This window comes from Micromys minutus (genome assembly GCF_963924665.1).
Source record: "Micromys minutus genome assembly, chromosome: 12".
NCBI lineage: Eukaryota > Metazoa > Chordata > Mammalia > Rodentia > Muridae > Micromys > Micromys minutus.
The window spans coordinates 37,561,161-37,588,951 of record NC_137981.1 but is presented as its reverse complement, the minus strand read 5'-3'; the positions used below and the strand labels follow the sequence as shown (position 1 = coordinate 37,588,951).

The following is a 27,791-nucleotide window of genomic DNA, read 5'->3' as shown; positions in this document are numbered from 1 at the left end:
GGCAGATGCGTATTACGGTGTAGAGGATTTGTGGATTGAGAATCTGATATATAAACCTGCTTGATAAGCTACCAGGCTTTGGAGTCATGTTTGTACCGGGCGGCGGAGGAAAGGAAAATGCCGGGACGGTCGTATCCACCCGGGACAGAAGCAACAAGAGTGGTGGAGTGAACCTCGTCAGAGTTCTCAGAGTTCCCAGCGCTGCAGATGGCCATTCGGGAACTGGTAGCCAGAGTTCCAAACTAAAGAGACAGCTGAGAGAGGCTGTGTGGGGACCGAAAGTGTGCTCAGGTCTACCCTAGGGCAGCGTCCGAGGAGTGAAGGCCTGGGGCGGGGGCGCAATAAAATGTTAAGCCATTCTTTTAATATTTACCGCAACAGAATTCTCATATTTTATACATGAAATCTCCTGAAAATTCACTGAGGAACACACTGATCTAATAGTTCTAGGTTGGGAACTAAGAGTCTGTCCCACCAACCACCCTTTCTGGAAAGGGTCTCACACCATTGCCCAGGTAAGCTGGAACTCACTATATAGATGAGGCTGGCCTTGAATTTGCAACCATTGCTTTAGCCTGCTGAGATTACGGGCAGTGCTACCGTCACCATACCATTTTTGTGGAGATAAGAGGGGTTTTTTCCTTGCATTGTGTGGTTCTGGGGATCAAATTCTCATGGTCAGGCTTGGGGGCACACACACTGTGCTGATTATTTGTTTGCCAACTGGACACAAGCAGGGGGTCATCCAAGAAAGGGGAACCTCAGCTGAGGAAATGCCCCCATCAGACTGGTCTCTAGACAAACTTAAAGGGCATTTCCTTAATTGATGATCAATGTGGAAAGGCCACTGTGGGCAGTGTCATCTGTGGGCAGGTGGTACTGGGTTGTGTGAAAAGCAAACTGAGCAAGCCAGAGGAACAAGGTAGGAAGCAGTGCTCTTCCGCGGTCTCTGCTTCAGTTCCTGCCCTGACTTCCCTTGTAACCGACTGTTATCTGGAAGTACAAGATGAAGTAAACCCTTTCCCCTGCAAGTAACTTTTGGTCACAATCTTTATCACAGCAGTGGAAACCAAACTAGGACATACCTTTCAGTCCCTGAGCCCAAGAGTCTATTTCTAACAAAACTTCCAAGTTAATGTTGATTATATTTTGGTACCAGGGCATTTTGGCATTTCTGAAAATATTTTCTAATTTAATTCAAAATGTGTGTTTCTCCTCAATGTAGACATAAATGATTTATACTTATATTACCTTAAGAAAGCAAACAAGTAGAGGTGCAGGTCAGTGGTATAATCTGCATGTACATAGGGCCTGCTTCAGGTTCCCCAACAGCAAAAGGTAACAAATGTGATTAAATTCAATTCTTATGAAATGTCACTCATTATAATAGGCAGTAGCCCGGGTGCTGATCCGCCATTCAGGAAAAAGTATGCAGCCTTTGATGTGCCCAATAGAAGAGGATATATTTTGGTATAAGGGTATTTTGGCATTTCTGGAAATATTTTCTATTTTGATTAATTTAAAATGTGTGTTATAAGTGTATTATTATAGTGCCCCTTCACATAACCATAGGGAAGGAGTTATGATTGAAAATATGCACTATTAAAGATTGTAAGTCATTATGATAAACTAAGGATGGGAAAATAGCTCAGTTCCAAACCCCCAGCATCCACGTAAAAAGCCAGTTATGACAGCACAATCTGAAATCCCAGTGCTAGGGTGCCGGAAAGTGAGATGGAGTCCCATAAGCTACATGGCCAGTCTAAGCAATCAGTACTAGCTTCCATGAGAGGCACTGACTCCAGAAATAAGGTGGAAAACAACAGATAAGGATATCTGATGTCAGCTTCTGCCTTCTATATGTGCATACCAGCACACGCACATGTATGCAGAAACATGAACACACATGCCATGCCCTCCCTCCCCCACTAGTCTGTTCTCAATAACTTGAAAGACAAAGAGACCTGTGCATAAGAAGAGAAAGAGGCTAAATTCTTTCCCTTTCTTCTTCTCGTTCTTGACTACCATCAGGAGTAAGGGCAAACCTACAGCTTCTAAAGGGCAGTCAGAGGTCAGGATCAAAAGGGGAAAACCTGAAAATAATTTGTGAAATAATTAATGCTTAGGGTCACAAAAAGGCTGACACTGTAGCTCAGAGGTAAGTGGGAGGGACAGAAAAGAGGAGGAAGAGGAGGCAGGGAGAAAAAGAAAAAGGGAGAGGAAAAGAGGGTGAGAGTGTGGATGTGTACCCCTGGAGAGTGAGAACTGACTGGGGAAATGACTCAGTGTGTAAAGTGCTTGCTACAGATCCCCAGAAGCTGGGCAAGGTCTCTCTATCTAATTCCAGCACCCCTACAGTGAGGTGGAAGGTGGAGACCGAGAAATCCGCAGTTTCCAGGTCAGCTAGCCTGGTGTACAAGACAGGTAGCAACAGACCCACACCCAAGACTTTTCTCTGACCTGCATATGCACATTGTGGCCTGTGCACCCAGCCCCACAAACTTGCACACACATGCGTGTCCACACACAGATAAAAGAATGAATCACTCCAATGACAAAGTCCTATTTCTATGTTTTAGCTACTATATTAAATCTTACCTTTAAGGGCCTAGAGGACTTATACCAAGATTTTTAAAACAAAACAAAAATAAATAAAGCAAAGACTTTGTAGGTATTAGTATATGAAAACCTGAAACAATTTCAGTGCCCCTTGAAGATAATTAAGTACCAGAAATGAAGTTCCATTTTCATATAGGTCACAGAAATACCTTCGCAAAGGCACATTTATGTAGGTACGAGGCTATTCATCATAGCATCACCTCTAATATGAAAAGTTGTTCAAGACAATGTAAACACCACTTAGAGACAAGTGAAACACATGAATATTCATAGCATGAAGCTATATATGATACACCTCCTAAAAATGCTTTTTAAAAATCCATATATAAAACCATCTACCACACATGGTAAGATAATGCAAGGTGGAAAACTTGGTAGTTTGTAAGCATTCCGGTAAAGAATACAACTATCTTCTTCTCTCTGTAGACAAGCTCACAGGAAGGAGATAGGGAAGCAGGAAAGGGTGGCCGCCTTCCTGGAAGAGTGCATGAGTATGAGTGTGTGTGTGTGTGTGTGTGTGTGTGTGTGTGTGTGTAGTATAACAACAAAGCGGCTCACTTTTCAATGGCCCTTTATCCCCTTTAAACATAGCTCATATGATCACTTCTTCAAAGAGTAGAATTTAAAGTTTTGTAAAAAGCTAACAAACCCTAGGTGACTCAACAAACTACTCATTTCTGCTCAAGTAACAAGACTCTTCTGAGTGAACCAAAGCTTTTGTTTTTCTTTTAACACTATGTTACAAACAACCTTTAGAAAAACTTGGAAAATTCATTCTTGGTTCTACAAACCATCTCCACCCAAGTGAGTCAGCTAGTAAGAGGGTGGGTCTATGTGAGTCTCTCAGCTGGCAAGCGGCCCAAAACGCTAAGGGTGGGGGTGGAGAGTGGGGAATGGTGTGGACAATCATGGAGGAGGAGAAACAGGAAGTGTGACTTTAGTCCTGCAAGAAGAGTTTTCCAAAAGCCACCTCTAGGTTCCGGAAGCGCCATTTAAAGCAATGACTGGGAATAACAGGGAAACGCCGGTTAGTCCTCTGCAGGAGAAGGTAGCCCTCTACTTAACCATGAGGAGTTAAAAAGGTGGTTTAAGTTTGCAGGGACAAAAGTATTTACTCTACTCGCTTCTAATGTTTTCTTGCCAAAACGGTAGCTCACTATACTTGTACTGTAATTGGGACAGATTACCTTATCAGATAGCTCGCTATCACCTGGCAGCAATTAGGGGATGTACTGGATAATATAAAATACCTTGAGTCTTTTCACTTGTCCCCTGGCCTAGCCATTCCTCGCTGCATCTTGGTTACCTGAACGTCTGATGTGGGTCAAAGACTAGGGGAAAAAAATCTAGATTGTTACTTCCTAGAATAGTTATCAAGAATTTTAAGCCGGACCTTACACATCAGGCTGTGAATTCTGACCTAGATGTCATTAAGCAAAGCACAAAAAAATCCTCAAGATCCCCTAAATTTGCTGTGTCACCAAAAAGTCTAGTCACTAGCCAAACCCAGCTTTCGGAGGTGTTTGGTCGGCTTTCCGGCAAGGACTTCACCAAACCCACCCTCTGGTCCCAAGCCCTCCACCTGCAGCCCACCTGACCGAAAGCGGGGTGCCACTGCTCCCTGGCATCCCACTCTAAGCCTAGCAGACTGATTTACCAACTGACCTTCCCAGTCCTTCCGCACTCGGGGAAAACATGCCCAACCCACCCCAGTACCCGAAACGCGTCTGAGTCTCTGCCACCCAGAGGCCCACCCCGTTAGGACACGCGCAACCGGAGTTCCAGGACTACTCTGTAAGGCCAGACCGGAGACTGGGAACCAGCTGACTGGCCGGTGGAAGAATAGCGGGGGGGGGAGGGGGATGTCAGTTCTCACCTGAACAAGAAAGCAGCGTCACACCCGAGCCCGTTTTCCTGCAATATGGAGCCAGAGAGGGCCGGAGGGCGTGGCACATGGGCGGTGCGAGGAGTCTGGCTGCCTGGACCGCCCCCAAGCTCGGGCGGGACCCTGCGCCCTTCAGGTGGCCCAGCTGCTTTTAACACGTGTCTACGTTTATCTGTGAGTTGGATCTACTCCAGATGGTGCTATAGTAAGGAGGAAGCTACAGCAGCTGAGTCCGGCTGCGCGAGTGGGAGGAGCAGAGGAACGCGGAGATGGTGAGCTCTAGGCCCCAGGGTATCCTAAGAACCTAGGGCGAGTTTGTCTGTTGTGACTATAGGGAATTGTGGGTAGACGGAACTGGAGTTGAAATAAGAAAAACTAAGCAGGGGTGAGTTGGCTCAAAGTTCTACTGGTCCATTAGTGTGTTAAACTCACTATATATATGTATTCTCTCTCTCTCTCTCTCTTTCTCTCTCTCTCTCTCTCTCTCTCTCTCTCTCTCTCTCTCTCTCTCTCTCTCTCTCTCTCTCTCTCTCTCTCTCTCTCTCTCTCTCTCTCTCTCTCTCTCTCTCTCTCTCTCTCTCTCTCTCTCTCTCTCTCTCTCGTATGCACAGTGATGCTGTGAATGGAGGTTACAGGTCAACCAAATGTTCGCCTGTGCTTTTTTCTTTTAAAGGCTGGTCTCACTGGGACTGATGGACAGTAAGGAAAGGTTGGCTGGTCAGTGAGCTTCTTGTCTGCATTTTCAGTGCTAGAATTACAGGTTTGCACTTGCATATGACAGAGCCATCTCTCCATCATGGCTTTTACATTCAGAACAAAAATGTATTTGGGTATGTAAGCCTGAGCATGTCTTTTAGAATTTGTTCCTCTTCCTCTATCATGTGATTTCCAGGGATAGAATTCAGGTCATAAGGCTTCATGGTAAACACTTAGCTTGGGTCAGGCGTGGAGACAAGAGCCTTCAGACCTCAGTACATTCCAATTCCACTATACTATCCTTAAAAAAAGTATATTTGTATAAATTGGATCTATGTGTGTGAGCACCTGTGGAGGTCAGAGGACAACTTGGAGGATTAGATGGTCCTCCCTTTCTATCAGGTAGGTTTGAAGAATGCAATTGTTTCTCAGGCTTGACCATCTCACTGGCCCAAAGCACTTTCAGTTACTTGATATTTGAAACCTAAAATTTAAAGTAAGATTTTTGTTTTGTTTTTGTTACATTCCTGAAGTGAAAGGTATCTTGGCAAGAGCCAAGGAGTACCAGAGTCACACCACACAACAAACCTTACACAAGAGATTTAGTGAGAAAGATACACTAAGGAAGGTGGCTGCCTCTGCTTGGCGAAGAAGCAGGGAAGAACTGAGCAGAGGCAGGCTTTGCATAGGGTTTTCTTGGGGGGAGGGGCAGACCTGTCCAGGGTGGCCTGATTAAGAGCTTCTCTTTCTGTAGGGCGGGGCCGGCCACTCTTCTGTGAGAGTAGTCTGCTGGGTGGAACCTGGCAGCTGGAGGCCTCTAGGTGCTTCACTCAAGGGAGTCTCTGCAGATTTAAGAGAGTCTCTTTTATTTAAGAGAAAGCTGCTTAAGTTGGTGTGAATAGCCAACATTTGTGCTTCTGGTGTAGTATCTAAGAAAACACTGTACCGATTCATGAAGATTTATATATTCTAAGCATTGAAGTTCTTTAGGTCTCTGGTTCATTTTAAAGAGTGTGAGGCTGGATCTTCATATAGCTCAAGCTGACCTCAAACTTGCTGTGCTGTGATAGATGTGCTTGACCTGATGCTTTTTCCTCTGCCTCTACCTCCCGAGTACTGTCAATTTTTGTCTTTAGTCTTGCTGTGTAGCCAGGACAGCCTCCCAACTCCTAACCATCTGCCATACAGCACTGGAATTACAGGCATGTCCCACAACACAGTTTGAATTCCTTTATATTACATGCATTGGGACTCTACAACTTTATTCTTTTGCATGGGGCTATCCAATTGTTCTAGCAATGTTTGTTGAAAAGTCTACTACTCAGTCTATTCTATAGGACAGCTACACAGAGAAATCCTGTCATTAAAACAATCAAAAGAAAGGAAAAAAAGTCTATCCCTTTGATCCTTGTCAAGAATCAAGTGACTCATAAATAGTAAGAATTTTCTTTTTTTCAATTTTTGCTATGGTCTAAATGTATGTATCTCCTTCAAAATTAATGTTTTAAAGTCTTTGTCTCCAAGATGATGGTATTAGAAGTAAGGCTATTGGGAGATGACCAAGCCAAGAGAGCACTACCGTAATGTATGGGATTGCTGCCCTGATTGGAGTATGATTGTTTGTCCTTCTACCACGTGAGAACAAAGAAAGGTGCTGCCTTCTAAACCAGCAAATGGGTCTTTACCAGAAAACAAACCTTCAAATGTCTCACTTTGTGAAATCCAAGAATCTGTAACTGAGAGAAATAAATGTCTTTTTTCCTTTCCCACACAGGTTTCAGACCTGTAACTCCTGTTACTTGTGAAGCTGAGGCACCTGAACAACTTACTAACACCCTGTCTCAAATAAACGAATAAAAAATTAACAAATTACAAAAGGAGAGCTGGGCATGTAGCTCAATAGTAAAGCACTTGCCTAGCATGTACAAGGCCCTCTGTTCAATGCCCAGGGGTTTGGGGGAATCAGAAATGAGTTTGGCCATGTTAACTCCCACTGGTTTAGAATCTTTACTTGAACTGGGAATAGGTTTAGCATACAGCAATAGGTTTCAAAGCTGGCAAAAAACTAACATCAACAGGGTGATTTGATTAATCTTCCATTTTTCATGCATTCAGTTAGAATTTGGGTTGACTACTAAAAAATCATCTGTTTTTTCTTCTAGTTGCTTCTTATCTAATTGGCAGGAGGAACTTCCAAGAAACATGATGTAGTAGGCACTGCTGTATACAGGTTGCTTGTTGGGATTAGAATAGACCTGCTCTGGTTTGAGGGATGTGAAAGGATTAGCTCCACAAGCAATGATGTGTGTATCCAAGTTCACCAGAATCTGCAAAGAGGCTTCCAATTCCTGTTGGCTGGAGAAGAGAGAAGGAAAATCCCTCAACTTAGTGTGAGAGAACAGAAATTGCCCAAGTGCAAGGCAATCATGATCAATCCCAAAATTTATCTAAAGCTGTGCTAAGCAAGAACTATTTTTTTCCTCCCAAATGTCTCACCAAATCCCACATTAGCAAAGAACTGGTTCCAGTTTTTTTTTTTTTTTTTTTTTTTTTTTTTTTTTTTTTTTTTACAGCCACATCTTTCTGAGATGGACAGGCAAGGAGAATCAAAATGAGTTTATCTGTATTTAGTAAAAAGTGAGTCCAAAAAGGATCACAAACAGAAATAGGTAAAAACCTGTAAACAGTAATCAATGTTGGAATCTCATAGTCACGAAGTAGCAGCAGGGTAGGTAGCCAAGCTTCCATCAAGCCTGGGGTGGCATGGAAACCTGAAGAACAAGGATGGAAATGGGAAGAGAGGGAAGAAAGGCTGAGGTACAGCTTAAGAGCAGGACACTTCTTTGTTGTTATCTGCTCAATCCTCATGTTGTTCATCCCTAGTTATCACCATCAGAAACTACCCAAATTCTTCAATAAAAAATTCTGAACCAAGATAAGATGCATGGGAAGTGATAACCAAACTCATCATTATTCTGTACTTAATGAAGACCAGAAGAAATGAATAAGGACCAAATGAAAAATGATTTAAGTAACTTGTGCTAGCTAGTTTTATGTTACTTGACACAAGCTAGAGTCATCTGAAAGGAGGAAACCTCTTAGGGAGAAAATGTATCCCTAAGATCCAGCTTGGGGCATTTCCTTAACTAATGATTGTGGTGATTTGAATAGGTTTGGCCCCCGTAGAATCATGTGTTTGGATGTTTGGATGTTTTTCCTATTAGGGCACGGCATTATTAGACAGTATGGCCCTGGGGAGGGGGCAGGCTTTGAGGTCTTATATGCTCAAGCTATGACCAGACATGTGTTATGATACACAACATAGTCCCCTTCTGCTGCCTGCCAATCAAGATGTAGAACTCTCAGCTCCGTTTCCAGCACCATGTCTTTCTGGAAAATGCCATGCACCCCATCATAATAATGGACTTAACCTCTGAAACTGTAAGCCAGCCCCAATTAAATGTTTGCTTTTATAAGAACTGCTCAATTGGTCATAGTGTCTCTTCACAGCAAAAAAAAAAAAAAAAAAACAAAAACAAAACAAAACAAAAAAACAAAAACAAAACAAAACAAAAACAAAACAAAACAAGAAAACCTAACTAAGAGAGTGAATGATGGGGAGGGCCCAGTCCATTTTAAGAGGTACCATTCCTGGGCTTGATTCTATAATAAAGCAGACTGAGCAAACCATGAAAGGCAATTCAGTAAGCACAACTCAACCATTGCCTGTGCTTCAGCTCCCACCTCCAGGTTCCTGCCCAGTTTGAGTTCCTGGCCTGACTTTCTTCAGTGATGTACTACAATGTTGAAGTGTGAACTGAATAAACCCTTTCCTCTCCAATTTCTTTTGATTTTGATGTTTCATCACAGTGATAGAAATCCTAACTAGGACATAAGTTCAGGATGAAAAATTATCAGCTCCATAGCATTCTTCTGAATGAACAGTTCTTACCTGGATGGAATGCAGCCACCAAATCTGGATGGGCAAGATTCCCAGTCTCTATCTGCTCCTCCCAGAAGTCATGATACAGGGCCCTGTGGCCACTAAGCTGAATTGTTCCAGGCTCCAGGGGTAAAGATGAGGAACTCTGTGAAAGGTCAGCACTCACATCTACACCCACCATGATCACACGAAAGCCAAGGTGTTCAGGAAACATGAAGCCAAGCTCATCATAATCTCCAGAACGAATGAGAAATGTCTCCACATGGGAAGCACCAACCACGTGCAATGTGCTCCCGCCAGTCTTCCCAACATCTATCGCCAGAGTCCGAATCCCTAAGCCCAGGGTCAAGGGCCGTGACAGAACATCTGTCATCAACCGCTTCAAAGAGCCATGCAACACATCTGGGTCTGGTCGTGGCCTTCCTAGACTGGACCAAAGCATGGTCATAGCATGGCTACCCAGAAGAGCATTTAATGTAGATTCTAGCTGTAAACCCCTCATAGAAAACCAAGTATCCCAATTCTGTACATCTTCAGGCAGCCATGGCCAAGGTCCTGAGGGTAGGACAAAATCACCTGTGGGGCAGAAAGAGTTAGTAAAGAGGGCTGGAGAGAAGAGGGCAATTGCTCTTGGGAAGAACCTGAGTTTGGTTCACAGCAGCCGAATTGGGAACTTAACAATGTCCTGTAATTCAAGTTCTAGGAGATCCCATGCCCTCTTCCAGTCTCAGGAGGCACTGCTCTCATGTGCAAAAGCCCATACTCAGATATGCATAATTAAAAAAAGAAAGTAAAATAAACGCCAAATCCTTCCTTGGGCTCAAAATTCCCTCATTCCTCCATATTTATTCTGGCAACTTATAACTACAAATATCCCCATTCCTTCCTGCAGTTTCTCATTTTCCCCTAAAAATAACACGCTTTTACTTAGTTGCAGCTAAAATCATCATCCTATTAGTTCGATTTCCTAACACCTCTACCTGTAACCAGTAGCCATTCCATGACACGGTCCACAGCCACAAGACGGAGCTCTTGACAAACCTTCCTATGTGCCGGCCAGTCTGACTTCTGGCACTCTGTATCACAGTAATAGACATTTCTGCATCTGAAAGAACGAACCAAAGAAACTTGTTCCTGTGTCACAAAGATGTCTTTGTGTCCAGGGAAGGGGATGGATGCCTGCCCCTACAAAGAAAGGCCAAAGAGAGGTGAGGAAGATAGGGAGAAGAATGAAAGTAACAACCCAAATGCAGAAGCCATGCGGCAGATGATGCAAATGCATTAGGAATACAATCGCTCTTAGGGTGCTGCTCCCATTTCCACCCATCTAAAACAACTTAGTGTTTTGTTTTTTTAAGTCTCTTTCATAAAGAAAGAAAAAGAACCAAAAAACCCTAGACATTTGCTGATGCTTTTCCTTACCAAGTATGCCTCAACTTCAGCCTTCTTAGAACAAAGGTCATCTTACCTTTTGTGCACCCAAAAACAAAGTAGGAAGACTATTATTTCATCTCCCACAATACCAAAAGTAAACAGGATTAAGACTAAGGCCACACAAAACGAAGAACTATTAATTCTCAAAACACAACAACAACAACAAAAACTAAAACAACAGAAATTGATAGGGTTGTTCCTCTTGGAATGTGGACTAGTATAGGGTCATTTCTAAATGTTCCCCCACCGGCCCCACACGTTACCTCTTACAGTGCCGAAGAACCTTGCAATTGGAAAGGTCATGAGGGAGTGCTTTACAATAAGCACAGAATCGGAAGGTGTCCTCCATCCTCTGGAACATTTCTTGTTGACATCGAAATCCAAAGCTTGGTTCTGGGGTTCCCCCATCTATCACCAACCTGTGGAGATAGTATGGAAGAAGATGCAACAGGGACGAGCGTCTCCCAAATCTGTGTTTCCTCTGCCTTGTGTAGATTTTTATTGAAATCTTAAATGTATCCTACTCCCATTTTTCTTAAGCAAATTGTTTCTTCTACAGTAACAGGACTGACAAAGGTCAGAATGAGAAATTCCTAAATTCTAGTTGTCCAACCTTCTGATATGACCAGTACGAAAGACACTGCCTTTTCCACAGAACTGGTCACTCACTTGTACTCTTCATAGCTTTTCATGTTCAGCTTTTGGAGGATCAACTGGGGCAGTCCTGGTACGTCATTGTCCAAGGAGATGAAACCAAGTGCGTCAATACTAGGGTCAGGTTCTGAGAGGGCTGGAGACACTGGAGACACTGCTGCGGGTGGGACTTCAAGCATGGGAATCACTGGTGGGGGTTTCTTGTGCTTTCGCCGCCGTGAACGAGGAGCCATGACCAATGAACTTGGGGACCTGATGCTAAACAGGAATGGAGTTTGACAAAATGGATGCAAATCTTTGGATGCCTGGCATTTTACTTCACATCCAAGTTTCTGGGGCCCAACTATCAGAAGATTCATTAGTTATAGATTACTTACTGGTATAAGCAGTTATAAAACTAGAGGAGACCGACCACTGGGCACACGGCAGTTCATTTCTAAACCAGTATTCAGGAGCCTATGGAATGCATATAAAGTTCCAGACCAGCCTAGTTTAAATAGCAAGACCCTGTCTCAAGCAGACACAAAAGAATAATTACATATAATTTATGTATTGTGTAATAATATGAAGTTCTACATACTGGTAAATAAATGTACATAGTAAGAAATTAAGAAACCCTTTAAAAAGGCAGTAGTTAAGAACTATTTGAGTTCCTGATCCTCTGGCTCCATTTCTCAAGTATTAGGCCCATATCCATGAGTGCTAGGCAAGTACTCTATCAAGTAAACTACATCCCCAGCCTAGCTTTTGCATAAAAAGAATATATTAATATATTAAAGACAGAATTTTTTGTTTTTGAGACAGATTTTCATGTAACCAAGCTGTGTGCTACAATATCTGTCTCAGCACACAGGTGGTTAAATTTTAAAAAGGAAGAAAAAGCAACGTAAGTTTCTGGCTATCAAAAATTACCAGCAGCTGGAAAATTGGCTAATCTAACTTAGTTGTGAATATAAAACAAACTGTTGTGCTGGCTCCCCTCTCTGCCCTTCTAAACTACTGCCATGGCTCTAGTCACCTTCACAATCATCCACTAAGACCACACAGCCTATGATGAGCTATCCTGTGGCATATGCCTGGAGGTGGAAGCAAAATGGTCAGCGGGACAAAAGGTAACATGGGTGCAAATGCCTCTGCTGAAGGCCCAAAAAAGGTATTTAAAACATAATCACTGGTGTTGGTAGTCATGAACCAACTTCATCCAAAAAAAAAAAAAAAGTCTTAAGTATATCAAAGATTATATGAAACCACTCAAAGGCAAATGAGAGAAACAGAGACCAGAAATTGCAAGATCTTTTTTGTCAGGGATGCAGAATAAATGAAGAACATCTAGGCTAAGTTATATAATTACCAGTTTTTCACTAGGAACATCTGAATCAAAATGGCAGGGTTTCAGTCCTAACACAAAAGATGATGAGACTCTAGACAGGATTTCAATGATGGTTTAGAAATAGAAAATATTAACCAACTTGGATCTATTACATACCATGATTTCTGGGTGATGTTTGTCATTCAGACAATACCAGGGCTTGAGAGAAATGGGTCTAATACCATATTGATCTTTATTTTATATGAATGCAGACACATGGATACTACACTGTGTATGTGGAATTCACAGAACAACTTCTGGAGTTGTTGGTTGCCTTCCACCTTGTTTGAGACAGGATCTTTCTTGTGATTTATCTCTCATTGTGCAATCCAGGCTAGGTGGTCCACACCTTCTTAGTTAATTTTCCTCTTTCTACCTCCCATCTTGGCATAAGAGCAACGAAACTACAACTGGGTTCCAGGAAAATTCAGGTCACCAGACAAGCAATTTTACTCACAGAGCCACCTCAGGACTTCAGGTTTCTTTAGAAGATTTATTTTTGTTAAGCGTTTTTCTTGTACATATTCATATACATGTGTCATGTTCATGCTTGGTGCCATAGAGGTCAGAATAGTGTATCATATCCCTGTGAACTGAAGTTAGATAGGTGTGAGTTGCCGTGTGTGCTGAAAACAACAACTGGGGTCCTCTGAAAGAGCAGAGGTGAAGTGTATCTGAGCCACCTCTTTACCTGCCTTTTTTTTTTTTAATTTTAAGCCAGAATTTATTTGGAATAGAAGCATTGTTTTGTTTTTAAAGATTGTTCTCTAATCTTTATAAACATGTGTGCATGCACACATGTGTATGTATATGGACACACATAAAATAATGTAACTAAGGACAAAATTTTTCTAACTCCAGACTATCCAACACCCTCATACAAACATACACATAGGCAAAACACCACTGCACATGAAATAAAAATAATTAAAAATATGTTCAAGCACTCTTTAGAAGCACACATACTAAAACTAGAATGGTAAATGCTAATTTAAAAATGAGTATAGCAGATGAAGAAGAAAAATAAAATAAAAACCTAAGTCACTTTATCTGAAACAGAAAAGTCAGATAAATTATAAAGAAAAATTCTAAAACACACTAATGTTGAAGTAAAATTAAGGCTAATCCATCCATTAATCTAGTTGGATATGATATCCAAGGATCTCCTTTTTCCTTGTCTTTAACCTATGCCTAGACCGAAAGGATCACACTGGAAAAAATTAAAACATTACTTACCCACTGTATATTTATTGATAACCAGGTAAAACCATTTGTAAAACACTATATGAAGGCAAATATGAAAAAGTATATATTTTTGGGAATGTAGGTATATGCTTATGACCTGAATAAAAGGTTGAGGGAGAAATATCTCAAGCTTGAGATCAGTTTAGGATGAAAAAAAGTAACCTTGTCATTTGAAAACAGGAAGAAACTTACGTATTTCATCTACAGGGGTATCAGACACAAACTATAAGCTACTATGAAATCTTGTAGAAAGCACTAATGAGAGAACAGAAAACAATCTCCACAGTAAGTTCTGGACACCTTCATGAGATGACAGCAGTTAGAACTGACCCTGAGAGATGGGAACACTCTGAATGCATGTAGTCAGGCAAAAGAAAATTTGAATACAAAGAAGAGGATGACTACAGAAACACTTACAGAAATTATCTGAGGACTAATGACAAAATGGCTTAAGGGCTGCTGGACTGATGGCTCTGTGGTTAAGAACACTATATATTCTTCCAGAGGATCCAGGTTCAATTCCTATCACCTATACAGCAGCTTACAGCCATTGCTAACTCCGATTCCAGAGAATCCAACACCCTCGTCTGGCTTCCGTGAGCACCAGGCATAAATGAGGTGCATGCATATATACATACATGTAGGCAAAACATTTATACACATAAATCTAAAAAAAAAGATAAAATAGTATATAGATAAATAGATGCCATCAACAGTGTGAAATAACCCAAAGAATTAAAGAAAATATTTATAAATTACATACTTACAAGAAAGTAAGAATATAGAATATATAAAAAAAAAATTTTATTGACAGCCATGGTGGTACATTCCTTTAATTACAGCACTCAGAAGGCAGAGGCAGGTTGATCTCTGTGACTTCCTTTGCCAGCCTGGTCTACACTGCCAGACCAGGACTACTCAGTAAGAACTGCCCCAACACTACCACCCAACTTCTATGAACAACAGACAACAAATAACCTAATCAAAAATAGACAAAGTATATTCTAACTTGGTGTTGAAGCCCTACAGCTGAAAACAATACATGTTTTGGTTACAAGATAAATTGAGCTGGCTCAGCAACTTTCTCTCTCTGGTAGCTAGCTTATGTATGCAGTCTGCATGGGGAGAAGACACCAACTGCCACGCCCAGTGTTGGGCTCTGAATGCTAAAATACTGACCTTCTGGACAAGATGTGCTCACTGAGTGTAAAACAGTAGCATGACCATTAGAAGGTAACCAACTACTTTCTGACTGTATTTGAAGTCAGCTGCACATGAAGGAATTCATGCCTGATACTGTAAATTTGGTGAAAAGCCTGAGTCAGGTATTCATAGGCTGTAGGGGAAACCTAGTACTGTTTTGCTACATGCCCACATTGTTAAACTGCTTTCTAAATGTTTACATTTATACTCATAGATTTGTATTGCTCTCAACCCTGTTCAGAGAGAAGCTTCTTTTTGCAATGCACAGTAGTTAAATTCAGAAATTCATAACCGGTCAAAGTGGCAAAAATAGGTGACTTAGGCCTAAATGGGACAACTATCATCTGTATCACAATGTATACCACAAGACACAGGGAACACTGACTGGGGCATCAGGTTATAAAAACTGGAGGATGCAAAGAAATGCCATAAACTGTCAATTCCTGGACATGACATGGTATTGTAGTCTTAAACCACAGATTATGGTTACCTGACCTGTTCAAGATCAACCAAGGTAGTTGAAATTCCAGCACGAGTGGAAAGGGGTTCAGGAGGTCTAACCCCTACCTCAACATAGCTGACTCCCAAATTGACTTCTTTTTTAAATAACCCTTTGATTCCAGTTAGTGGTATCTGTATGTGTGTAGGTGTGGGCCATCCACTTGAACATGAACAACTTTCCAGTGACCACAGTCCCTTCAATTGAAGAAGTCAATTTGGGAGTCAGCTATGTTGTATGTATATACATGTGCAGTGTCCAGAAGTTGAAGGGAAGGATAAGAGATGTATTTGATCAAAATACACGCATGCCTGGAATTCTCAGAAACTAAAAAAAATATATATATATATTGAAAAGGGAGAAGATATTTAAGAAGACATTTTTAAAGAATATATGCAAATGGAAAATAACCAGAAAAAAACATTTCCAATCAGAACAATAATGAAATATAATTTCATCCTCCCATAAAGATAACTATAAAAAAAGGCCACTTATGGATCTCACTCATAATCTCAATACTTGAGAGGCAGGAAGACTGCCACAAATCCCAGACCTGCCGAGACTGTACAGTAATTTCAAGGCTAGCCGGGAATACAGTGTCTCTCTAAAAGAAAGGAAGGAAATAAAATAACACAGAATTACTATATGTCAAAGCAATTTCATTCTTATGTATGCACCCCAAATAACTAAAAATGGTTATCTAATAAATATTTTGACGTGAATGTTCAGAACAACACTGTCCAGAATAGTCAAGTAGAAATTTAATGTCCAATAAAAATGAATGGTTAACACACTGGGATTTATAACAAGGAGAGAAAAAAAAAGGGGAGGGAGGAGAAAACTTGAAGAAAGATAGTAGATTGACAGTTATCAGGGTCTGGATGGAAGTAAATGAGGAATAACTGCCTCAGTTGAGTTTTCTTTTAGGAATGAAAATGTTTCAGATATAAATACAGAGGTTATATAACATTGTGAACATACTTAAATTTTAATTAATTAAAAAAAACTTTTGAGACAGTTTCGAGTACCCCAAGCTGGTGTCAAACTTCCTATGGAGATGAGAATGAGCCTCGTATTTTGATTCTTCTGTCTCTATCTCGTGAATGTTCCAATTATAAATCCACACCACCATGCCAGGTTAATGAAGGATGAGACTCAAACCCAGGGCTCCATATCTACTAGGTGAGCACTATATCAACCTGTAATACACTATATCAACTAAACTACATACACAGAGCACTAAATGCCATTTGATCGCTAACTTAACTTCATATGTAAAATTTTCCTCAACTTGAAAAACTTAAATAAAAATAACTATAGGCACAAAGAGGCTAAAGTTACTAATATCAAGGTTTACTGTCTCCAGGGACAAGAAAAGGATAGAAGATAAAAACACTGGCAGCAGCTGGTTCTACTGCAAACAAGCTAACAGGGTTCACGTTAGGGAAAATGTTTTGTTATAAAAATGGCCTGACACCTGATCCGTTTCAATCAGATTTGTTAAAGGGAACTTTCCAGAACCATCACGCAGCTACAAAATGTACATAAGTAGCAAAATCAACAAACTCTTTCCAGAATTATCAAGCCCATACCCATCTCTAATTTTTTTTTTTTTCTTGATCAAAAAACCTAATTCTGTCAGGCCATAGTGGTCTGCAAGAGCTGTCATACCCATCTCTTAAATGCTGCTCTTATAAATCCATGGTCTGAAGTTAATGGTGGAATCAAGTTCTATTTTTCTCTTGTACTTTCTTTTTCCCACCCTTATGTTTCTATCCACTGTTCTCCCTCCTCAAATTGAGTCAATGTTATGGAGCAGAGATAGCAAAAGCTCTTCTGTATTTTCTACACTAACACCAGTGAGGAGACTGGACCTAGTGAAAACATTATTGCCTTTAGCTTTAAGAGTCATGTCCCTCTTCCAAAGAGAAGATTCTTTGTCTTCATATTTCTGCACCCCATTTCTTTTTTTAAGGGAACTGGGGGGTAGGTTTGGAATCAGGATGTGTGAAGGAGTGAGAGGGTTTTGAGAGAGAAATTGGTAAGGGTGACATCTCTGCACAAGCCAGAGATCTGGGACTGGGGAGACTCCTGAAAGAATATGGGGGTGACCCTAGCTGAGACTCTTTAACAGGGGTGGGGTATGGAGCCTGAAGTGGCCACCTCCTGTAGCCAGGAAAAACTTCCAGTGGAGGGAGATGGACATCAACCTACCTACAAAACCTCCAACTCAAAATCTACCCTGCCTTCAAGGTGTACAGGGATAAAGATAGAGCAGAGATTGAGGGAATGGTTAAGCAATGACTGACCTGACTTGAGACCTATCCCATGGGAGCGAGCCAACCCCTGACATTTTTAATGATACTTTGCTATGCTTGCAGACAGGAGCCTAACATAACTGTTTCCTGAGAGGCTCCACCCAGCAGCTGATGGAAACAGATGCCAGGACCCACAGTCAAACATCAGGCAGAGCTCAGGGAGTCTTTTTCATTTGTTGTTTTATTTTTTTTAATTGGAAATTTTCTGCATTTACATTTCAGATGTTATCCCTTTCCCACAATCCCATTAGGAGGGAGGGAAGTTAAGAGGGTAGTAGGGGCAGAGAGTGAGAGAGGCAGGCAGACACACACACACACACACAGAGAGAGAGAGAGAGAGAGAGAGAGAGAGAGAGAGAGAGAGAGAGAGAGAGAGAGAGAGAGAGAGAGAGAGAAGAAGAAGAAGGAGGAGGAGGAGGAGGAGGAGGAGGAGGAGGAGGAGGAGGAGTAGAGAAGGGGGGAGGGAATGGGGAAAGAAGGTACAGGAAGGCAAGAGCAAGAGAGACCTGCACCCCATTTCTAAGAACTGACTTGATTATGCTTCTAATTTATCCTTCCTTCCATGATGCTAGGGGGTCTGCTACTAAGCAAAACTCCCAGTCCACCTACCATCACTTGATTTATTTAGAGACAGGGTTTCGGGGTTTCATGTAGTCCAGGCTGGTCTTGAATTGTGTAGCTGAAAGTGGGTCAAAAACTTCTGTGTATGTAGAAGAGTAGGCTATAACTAGACAGAAATCAAAAGCAGCATACCAACTGAAGAAAAAGGCAAATCCCTAATACCACAAACTCCTCTATATTCAGAGCACACTGATGACCTAAGTTAAACATGTACTGGATTTCTGACAGAAAGGTAATATAGGAATAAGAAGTCAGGTCTGTACATTTGTGTGTGTGTGTAATCATTTCTGAATTTGCCAATCACAGACTCAGACCCTGATTTTAGCTTTCCCAGAGTCCCAAGCTTCTCAGTATAAACAGAAAAAGCAAAGGGGGGAAGGGGAGACCCAGAGGACATGGAAGGGTGAAACCGTTAAGAGCTTTGGTAAGCACTCAGAACTCCCTAGAGTTCAGCCTACTTTAAGCCCTGATGACTTAGAGAAAACACTAACTACAGGAGTATAAGCTAGCACCTAGAAAAATTTGTACCCTTCATCTCCAAAGCCCACCCTGAAACATTGACTTTTGCTAGACAGCACACTCCCCTCATTCTCCTTCCCCATTAATAAAAGTCCCATACTTCATATAAGGTATAGCCATATTTGAACTCTCCCCCGACTAAAGTTTCTCAAATCCATCAGCAAATACAAAACATCTTTTGGATAATGGTGAGAAGACATGGGGAAGCAGAACTGGTCACTTGGCTCCTTGAACAAGATAAAAGGCTGGCACAATGAGAAACACTTGTTCTGGGACTCAAGAAGCTGAGGCAGGATGATCATAAGGAACCCAGTCTGGATAGTGTCTCAAGCACCAAAGAACACCACCACCCCCACAAATGTGAGGAGAAGGTAAGGAAGTGGGGGCTAAGTACATTTAGAACATTGCTGTTCTGACCACATTAGCTGCTTAGTCAGTGATTAACACTCCCTCAAGTGATAAATACTTTACAGAATTATAAAATGAACTAAGTAGACAGATTGATGGGAAAGTAACTTACCCTGTTAAGCCCTAGGCTTCCTTCCTTCTCTTTCCTCCAAGTGAAATCAATGTTTCATCTCTTCAGATCTAGGCTGTGTCTCACTTGCAGCTGTCCATTCAAATCACTTCTGCAAACTGCTGAAATGCTGGGTCTCAGTGACTAACATATGCCCTGCCAACCAGACAGACAAGGATGAATTCTCTCTAACGAGACAAGTCAGGACCTGGACACCTGCTTGAGTTTCCTTTCTGACCTGACCCTCTTCTCTGCCAAGAGGGCTCAAGACTCTGTCAACACTCTCCAACTCACCAAAGGCAGGCAAGCTGAGGAAAGATGAAACCTACCATTTCCTGGATGTCTTTCAAGGTAGCATTTCTGCTCTCACTTTACAGCTTCATTAGGAGGGGAAAGCCCTTGGGGTTAATTAAAGAACCAGTATTTGGCTGGAAAGATAGGCACCAAAGGAAAGGAACCTCTGGAAAATCTGTGTGTCAGTCTAGACCCAGGATGATTCTCCACAATGATGTCCTTTTTTTAGCTTTACACTTGTCAAACAGAATCTAATAATGTCCAAACTAGGGTCAAATACAAATATAAGTACTCCAAGAAGGCAGAAGAAAGTGGCATTTAATGGACAAGGAACTTAACTATAGATAAAACAAGAACTGCTTTGTAAAAATCACTTCACTGGTACGCAAGATATTCTCAAAGGACATTCTACATGACAGTTTCAAAAGAAAAAATGTTTCTGAAATATTAAAATAACTAAGACCAATTTTGAGTTACTGAGTAAAAATACATACTATGTATAGGGACAGTAAACGATAATCTTTTCACTCCTGGTAAAGGTTGCTGCTGATACAGTTCAATTGGATTTCCTAGATCCTTTCCACTTATAACCAATGAGCTCAAGATATCTGGATAGTGACCCAGTGCCCCCCCCCACACCTTTTTTTTCCCCACTTACATTTGACCTCAACTGTCACTTACCTGACTCTGGAAAACGAAACTTCTGGCAGTGAGGTCCTAGAATTCAGTATGCAATTTTACAAAGAAAGGATTCCCAAACTATAAAAAACAGGAACTACAAACAAGGAGTCAATGAAACATTGTACAACACCATATAGAATAGCTTTAGACGAAGGAAATCAGTTATGTTAAAAAATCAGAGATTAAGTAGAGGTTATTATTGTGATAAAGATTTTAGGTCAACTTCAAACTAAAGGAACTTCAAAATTAAATGATAATCTTCAATGAGCTCAAGAGTTCTGTTGCTGATGACTGAATTCCAGAAGGTATAAGAAAGCACAGGCTCTGATAACTCAGAAGTGTCATTTTTGGAAATAAAGGGATAGCACCGGGAGGAAAAAAAAACTGATAGTGGATATTTCTATTTTACTGCCACTACTTACATAGGTAGACATTAAAAAAAAAACAATTTAGAGATCTGAATTTTTCACAATTTGTATCGTGATTTGCAATGAAAATTATCTAAATATTTCACCATTTTTGGTAAAATAATCCATGAAGACGAAAAACCAGGCATGATAGTTCACTCCTATAAAAATTCTAGCCCTAGAGAGGAAGATGGATGAGTTGAAGGATAATCTGAACTACAAAGATTCTTTTCAGGAAAAGAAAAAGGAAGGAGAGGATAGGGTGTGGGTTAGAAAGAATTTCATACTTTATTAATTTGAAAGAAGTCTGTGAGGCTGGGTGACATCCAGCCTTCTCTTTCTATTTTTAAAGTTTTACTGATTTCTTTTTTAAAAGATTTATTTACCTATTATATATGATTGTTCTTTCTTCATGTATACCAGAAGAGAGAATCAGATCCCATTACAGTTGGCTGTAAGCCACCATGTGCCTGCTAGGAACTGAACTCGGGACCAATGGAAGAGTAGCCACAGAACCATTGAATCATCTCTTCAGCACCCCAAGTCTACCATTTTCATGCTTATTTGTTTAAGTTCTATTACTTTCTCCCTAATTTTTTTATCACCAACCTGTAATCCTACAAGTTGATAATGATGCTTTGTGCTTACCTATGACTCCCACAAACACTAACCCTAGCAAAAAATTATAGAGCTAAGAAGTTATTAACACTTACTATACTAGTTAAGTCCCTACTTTAATGTGAAATTTTCATAAAACAAAACCAGAAAAAATCTTCAAAGTACACAATAATTTTAGAGGCAGCTAATGGGCTGAATTTACAATTCTATATTAGACACTATAGTAAATAATTTAGATTGTTCTTAACTGGAATTTGCCTAGAATATTTTGATACAAAAATATATATTTTGATATGAAATGATGCTTTATGTGTTTCATAGCTACTGTTTAAAGTTATCTGCCATATTATAAATTGCTAGCAATTTCTGAATTTGCACAATGTTATACTCAATTCAACAATGGCAGAGGCAGAGCAACCTAATATTAGTAATTTTGCTTGCTATTAAAATACCCAATTTATCACTATCACTCTAACAAAGTTCAAGACAAGAACATCTCTTCCAACCCAGAATTGGTTTAAAAAAAAAAAAAAAAGTGACTTTCATTTTATATATGGTACCAGGGGTTGAACCTAGAGTTTTGCACATGACTAACAAGCACTCTACCACTGAACTATATATATCCTTAGCCCCAAGTGACTTCAAATACTATATTTTGGAAAATTATTGTAGGCATCCAATACTCAACTACTCACCTCACATTAAATAAAAAAGTGCAACAAAAGTTGAAGGGGGAAAACAAAATGTATGAAGAATTTAACTCATGAAATCATCATTAATTACCTATAGGATAATCTCTAAGAATATCCTAGCTCTGATAACAGAATTTTACAATTTGCATAAAAAGATTAAATTAGACTAGCTTATCCAAATAAAACCCAACACAGAGATAGGAGCAGCGGCCCATGCATGGAATTTATTGTGTGCTACTGTTTATAAAATACTTGAATAGTCCTGCACATGCATAATATTTCCAACTTAGACATAAGACCATACAGGGTGCACTTTCTGGCAAACAAAACAACAGATGGTTCCCGCTGCCTGATGCTATGAGCTGTATTCCAGGGCATAAGGGAAGCAGGCCACCAAAGTAAAGGGAAATACCAAACTACAGTGGCAATCAGTACAGGTCAGTAACTGTAAAATTAGCACATGGTTCCATTTAGTTTAACCAAGCGGTTCTGTAACTATCAAAAGTAAAATTTCGACATGCAGTCTTGACTTTTATGCTTCCACTAACATCTGAAGGGTTGAAGAGAACCATTGCTTCTAGGCTGCATTACTTAGTCAAAAACATTTCCAGACATTTTTAATTTCCTTTGCATTTAAACATAAAAATGATAGAAAGCCAGTAGCAAATCACCCTGGTGGTTTTTTAAGCAACTGGAGTACTCACAATAAACTAAAATTTCTCATAATATCTACGTAACCTATACATGTTGTACCTGTACATCATAGGTCTATATATTAAATATTTGCAAATGAAAACATGCATACACAAAATACGTCAAGTTTTACAGACATGATTTGAATTAAAATTTACTTTGACAATGTACAAACTTCTTTTAAAGTACCTTAAATGAGTAATTCTGTAATTCTTCATAATTTTAAAATTTAGGTTTTTTTATTTCCTTAAATCTCTGGGGTGTAAATCTCAAAAGATATGGGCAAAAAAGAATCTAAATTGGTTTTTGGATTTTGTTCAAGTAAGAGTCTTCTTAGAAATAGTTTATGCATTCATAATTGAAAAATACCAAGACTATGTTACAGAATTAGCCACATTTAAGAACTATGACCTGAGGTCAGCATTTTATATAAACACCAACTGGGTTTCTCAGATGTTGTCTACAATTCAAAATACATCTAGTAACCTCAGAAATATATTTTAAGACCATGCTAATCCATCCTTTTAAAGACATTTCACAGGGTGGAGGTGTGTGTGTGGGTGTTCCACGTTAACTCTAAAGATTGCATTTAAAGTCATGATTGAAAAAAAATCTAATTCTACTGAGGGAAAGACAAAGGAAATCTCATTTGTAAACGTCAATGTGTGAACCACAAGCATGAATGGAGGTATAGATATCCTCCACTGGAAATTGCCCCAAGCCCCTTGCTCACTGCTCTCCTCAGTGGCAGCGAGTACCCAATCTTATAGACAGCACAAGTCCCAGGGCCCTCAAGCTTCCATCCGGGAAGGGGGCAGGGGTCTCAAAAAGCACAATGGTTTCTTCAGAGAGATTATGACATTTATCATCAGCTCAGTCGAACGCTCCAGCTCCTTGAGTGATTTGTCCATTTTGGGCCCAAGATGTGAGAGTCCCTGGGAAGCCGCTGGTCACTGGGCACTATGGTTGCCAGTCCCGTGGTTCTCAGTGGTATGTGCGGTGTTCAGGGAATTGAAACCATCTTGCTGCACAGCATCTTTCCGGGGTGGCATTCTCTCATTGATCCTATCCAAACCCTTTGCCTCTTCAAAACTGCAGATTCTATGTGGTGGAGAGAATCCTCGTATTGCTTAACAAAACGCAAATTTGATAAGTCAGTAATTGTGAAAACAGTTCCGAGTTTCCAAAAACAACGAATTTTAAGAAGAAAAGAAATTACTGTAGATAGCAACATTTAAATTTTACTTTAGTTGAAATTCTATCCACATTTGAGTCTTCCTAAAAATATGAAACATTTTTAATCCTAAATAAAAAGAAAGCTTCATAGATAACAAGTTAGCATGGTTTTGTTTGCTTCACTTTAAGTAAATCAAAACAAACTAAAATTACCTCTCCCTGCTCACAGAAAACAACCTATAGGCAATGGCCTCCAGATATCTGTTTGCTTCTAACCAGTTATCCCCTATTACCTCAGACCTAAGAGCACATGGTGACCCTAACAGTGAGGGAGTAAAGAGGGGGCAAGTGAGGAAGCTGAAGGAGGACAATCCTCATCACACAGATATATACCAGAAACTTGGGAGGAGAAAGAAACGAATGAAGTAAAACCCAGCAGTTAGGAACTACTGTGAAGAACTATTATCCCAGCAATGGCAGTATAAAATAAAAAAGGTGAAAAATGCCTCCCATGTTAGAACTGTGTTTGGATGATAAGCAAAAAGGATTCATAATTTTACATTTAAAAACATGTTTCCTTTCATTTTCCAGCCAATCAATACAAACTATATCAAAACCAATGGCAATTCTTCTTGAGTGTCAAGGGGTTTTGGTTTAACTGTCTGGAGACAGAGCCTCACTACCTGGAATTATTATGTAGCTTAGCCTGGCCTCAAATCATGATCCCCCTGACAACATCCCTAATGCTGAGAGAAACATTCAATACCAAGCCAAGCGTACACTAATATTTATGGACTCAATATTCCTTTGTCTGGAAAGACAGATTCCATTAACAAAATGTTAGTTAAAACATCTACATAATCACTTACAGTCTAGCTGTTTAATATCTACTCTCTAGCACTGGATATAAAAGCATGAAGCAAACAGCTTTAGGCACCAAACAGAAGTGTGTAATATCAAGCTAAGTCTTGATACACATGAATATAATCCTAACTATAAAACTATAACCCAAACTACAAGAATCAAATCATTATAGTAGTACTTCCTGTATCAGAATGGGCAAAAAATAAGCTCACATGTTTATTTAGTGAAGGTTTCACTTGGGAGGGAAAAATCTGAGTAGCATAAACATACAAAATATGGCTAGGTCTCTTACTTGCAAGGTTAGTTTAATAATGTCCACTAAAACAGGCAACATAACTGCTACATATACAACATATGCTAAAGAAATCAGCAACAATGAACTCTAGATTATACTAGAAAAGAGAAAAGACATATATATGTATATATATACATATAGGTATCAGCTATTGTGACTTAAATAAAAGAGGGATGTGACTGTTAAACTTGATGAGTTAGCCAGTATGATTCATCTGTGCGAGCTAGGCATTAGACACACCCACAGGATATTCTCTGATTCCCACCCACAGACCACAGATCCCTGCCCAGTGCAAGGACTCTGATCGTACCTTTTTCAGCCTCAATAGCCTCAACTGTGGCTGTACAGAAGTGAGCAGAGGCATGCAAAATGAATGAGAGAGATGAGAAGGGTCATATTGTACAGCAGAAAAGGCAATGATTACTTAATATATCACAGTACCCCCAAACTACATCTTTTACAATTGAACACAAACTATACCCACACTAGAGAGCCCCATCCAACCCCCCAATTTCTAACACAGCACAGCTTACACACAGCACTATGACATCAGAGCACAGACATATAGACCTATTATAAAGACAAACACCACAGCACCCATGCAAATACACTCCAGTATTAATGACTCATCTTGAATTTACTGTTCTAGAATTTTTCAATTGTTTATCAGTGAATTACCGTTACAGGAAAATTATGATAATGGCACTGTAGCAGAAAAACAAACAAGATCTTTCTTTCACTTTAAATATGAACAACATTCATCATCACTTGATTCTCTGAGACAAAACTAAGAAGGGATCAGTAACAGATCTGTCCCTTTAGGGCAAAGAATAAACAACAAAATCTGGTATAACTATGATGAAATTTAAGGACCCTGAATTTGTTTATTAGTCTAAGTATAATTCTCAAGTTCTGTTCTTTAGGGAGAGCCTAAATGATAAATTTTCTATGCTAAGAACGTGGGGTTTGTTTGTGGTGAAGGAATCTGGCCTTGAACTCCTTACTAAGTGGTCATCTTGCATCATGTTTAGAGTAGCTGAATGGCTATAAGAGTATACCACTGTGCTCTGGCCCCTATCTAATGTTGACTGCTTAATATCTAAACACCTATAACATTGTAAAAATTCTATTTATATTCCATTTATCATGATGATGAATTTATTATGATGATGAAGGGAGAAGCCTGTATTCTTAGGTGAAGAATAAAAGGCTATTACTGGGCATCTTTTCAAAACTGTACACTCATCAGAAAGGAATTAAGGGATGGAACTAATGTCTTTCAGGCAATGAATCTTAATTATTTCATAATATGGATATGATATATAGATCATGTGAGAAAAAAATTCTTGATATAACTTGCACTGGCACATTTAAAGAAATGAACATTTAATCATGCATTTTATAATTAAAGATGCCTTCTTTTTGGGTAATGCAAAGTTGGTAGGTGAGAGCATTTGCTCTTCTTGTAGAGAATTCAAGTTCGATTCCCAGCAACCACTTGACATTTAAAAATTATCCCTAATGCCAGCCCCAGGGGATCTGACACCCTCTTCTTAACTGGGAGGACATCGTAAATGCACACAACACCATGTACATATAAGCAGGCCAAATACCCGCATGAATAAGATAATAAATTTTTAAAAACTTTAAAGGATACATGTTCATTTATTTTGGGGTTTAAACTATAAAGAGTTGACAAGGGAGAACAAGATCTAAAAATGCAAAAATAATAGTACTTGTTTTACAATGTTACCCTCTCTGCACCCAAAGTGTACACGCTCATGTTATAAGAATGCCACATTCATTTTTGCTTTGCTTCTTCTATAATAAAGGTAATTACAATACTTATTTCTGAAACATCTTTTTAAGAAACAGTATGATTTAGATATTATTTCATCCAAAATAGTTATGAAGAAAAACCTTAAAAACTAAATGTTAAAAATATAGGTAGTCTTAACCAGAATGTAGAGTGAATTGAGGATACAAGAGGTAGGATGAATATTGAATAAAATTTAGTTTTCCTTAACTATTAAATCAAATTTCTACTCAGACACACACATTATATGCCCACCATGAAACTCATCCTTGGGGGAAAAAAAAAAAAACAAAAACCTATCATTCTGTATCTGGAAAGAATTCTACAAAATTTGCCCAGGCAGAAAACAGGAACAAATGATCCTTTTAAGTGGACCTGGTGGCAATGCCTTTGATCCCAGCACTCAGGCTGGTGGAGCTCTGTGAGTTCCAGGCCAGCCAGAGCTACACGGTAAGACCTTGTCTCAAATAAACAAACAGAAAATGCACAAAACAGAAAGAAAAAAAAAACATTTATACTTATTAGTCCTCAAACATTCATTATCAGCCCCTTCAGAATGTAAACATTTTTCTTCATGAAGTTGAATGAAGAAAAAATGTCCATAAGAATATGATTTAAGAGTTTGTGATACTAGAAGTGATTATATATGAAGCATTCTCCAACTTGTATATGGTAATAAATTAAGACTAAAATTGATCTCATTAAGATAATTTCTATCTAGTTAATTATATCA

The 27,791-nt window shown here is 39.7% G+C and overlaps 2 protein-coding genes across 11 annotated transcripts in view; both read right to left on the bottom strand.

Moving 5' to 3' along the window:
* The window catches only part of LOC308427842 (putative protein MSS51 homolog, mitochondrial), a 41,544-nt gene extending 21,888 nt beyond the window's left edge, over positions 1-19,656 (bottom strand). For 2 of the 6 annotated variants that reach the window (XM_080926088.1, XM_080926091.1), the window contains exons 1-3: positions 19,526-19,656; positions 11,247-11,489; positions 10,841-10,996 (exon numbers count right to left, since the gene is read on the bottom strand). In XM_080926088.1, coding sequence (XP_080782214.1) covers positions 10,841-10,996; positions 11,247-11,464 — 374 coding nt within the window. In that variant the 5' untranslated portion in view covers positions 11,465-11,489; positions 19,526-19,656. Of the gene's footprint in view, positions 1-4,495; positions 4,801-7,183; positions 7,556-7,877; positions 7,972-9,152; positions 9,720-10,123; positions 10,249-10,840; positions 10,997-11,246; positions 11,490-13,057; positions 13,194-14,262; positions 14,371-19,525 lie in introns of those variants that run through there. The other 4 variants (XM_080926093.1, XM_080926089.1, XM_080926090.1 and 1 more) reach the window with 4 other exon arrangements.
* Positions 19,657-22,412: 2,756 nt separating this feature from the next.
* PPP3CB (protein phosphatase 3 catalytic subunit beta) overlaps positions 22,413-27,791 on the bottom strand; it is a 47,637-nt gene continuing 42,258 nt past the window's right edge. For all 5 annotated transcript variants that reach the window (XM_080926082.1, XM_080926083.1, XM_080926085.1 and 2 more), the window contains 2 exons: positions 25,553-25,582; positions 22,413-24,036 (listed from right to left, as the gene is read on the bottom strand). In XM_080926082.1, the coding sequence (XP_080782208.1) occupies positions 23,858-24,036; positions 25,553-25,582 (209 nt within the window). In that variant the 3' untranslated portion in view covers positions 22,413-23,857. The remainder of the gene's footprint in view (positions 24,037-25,552; positions 25,583-27,791) is intronic.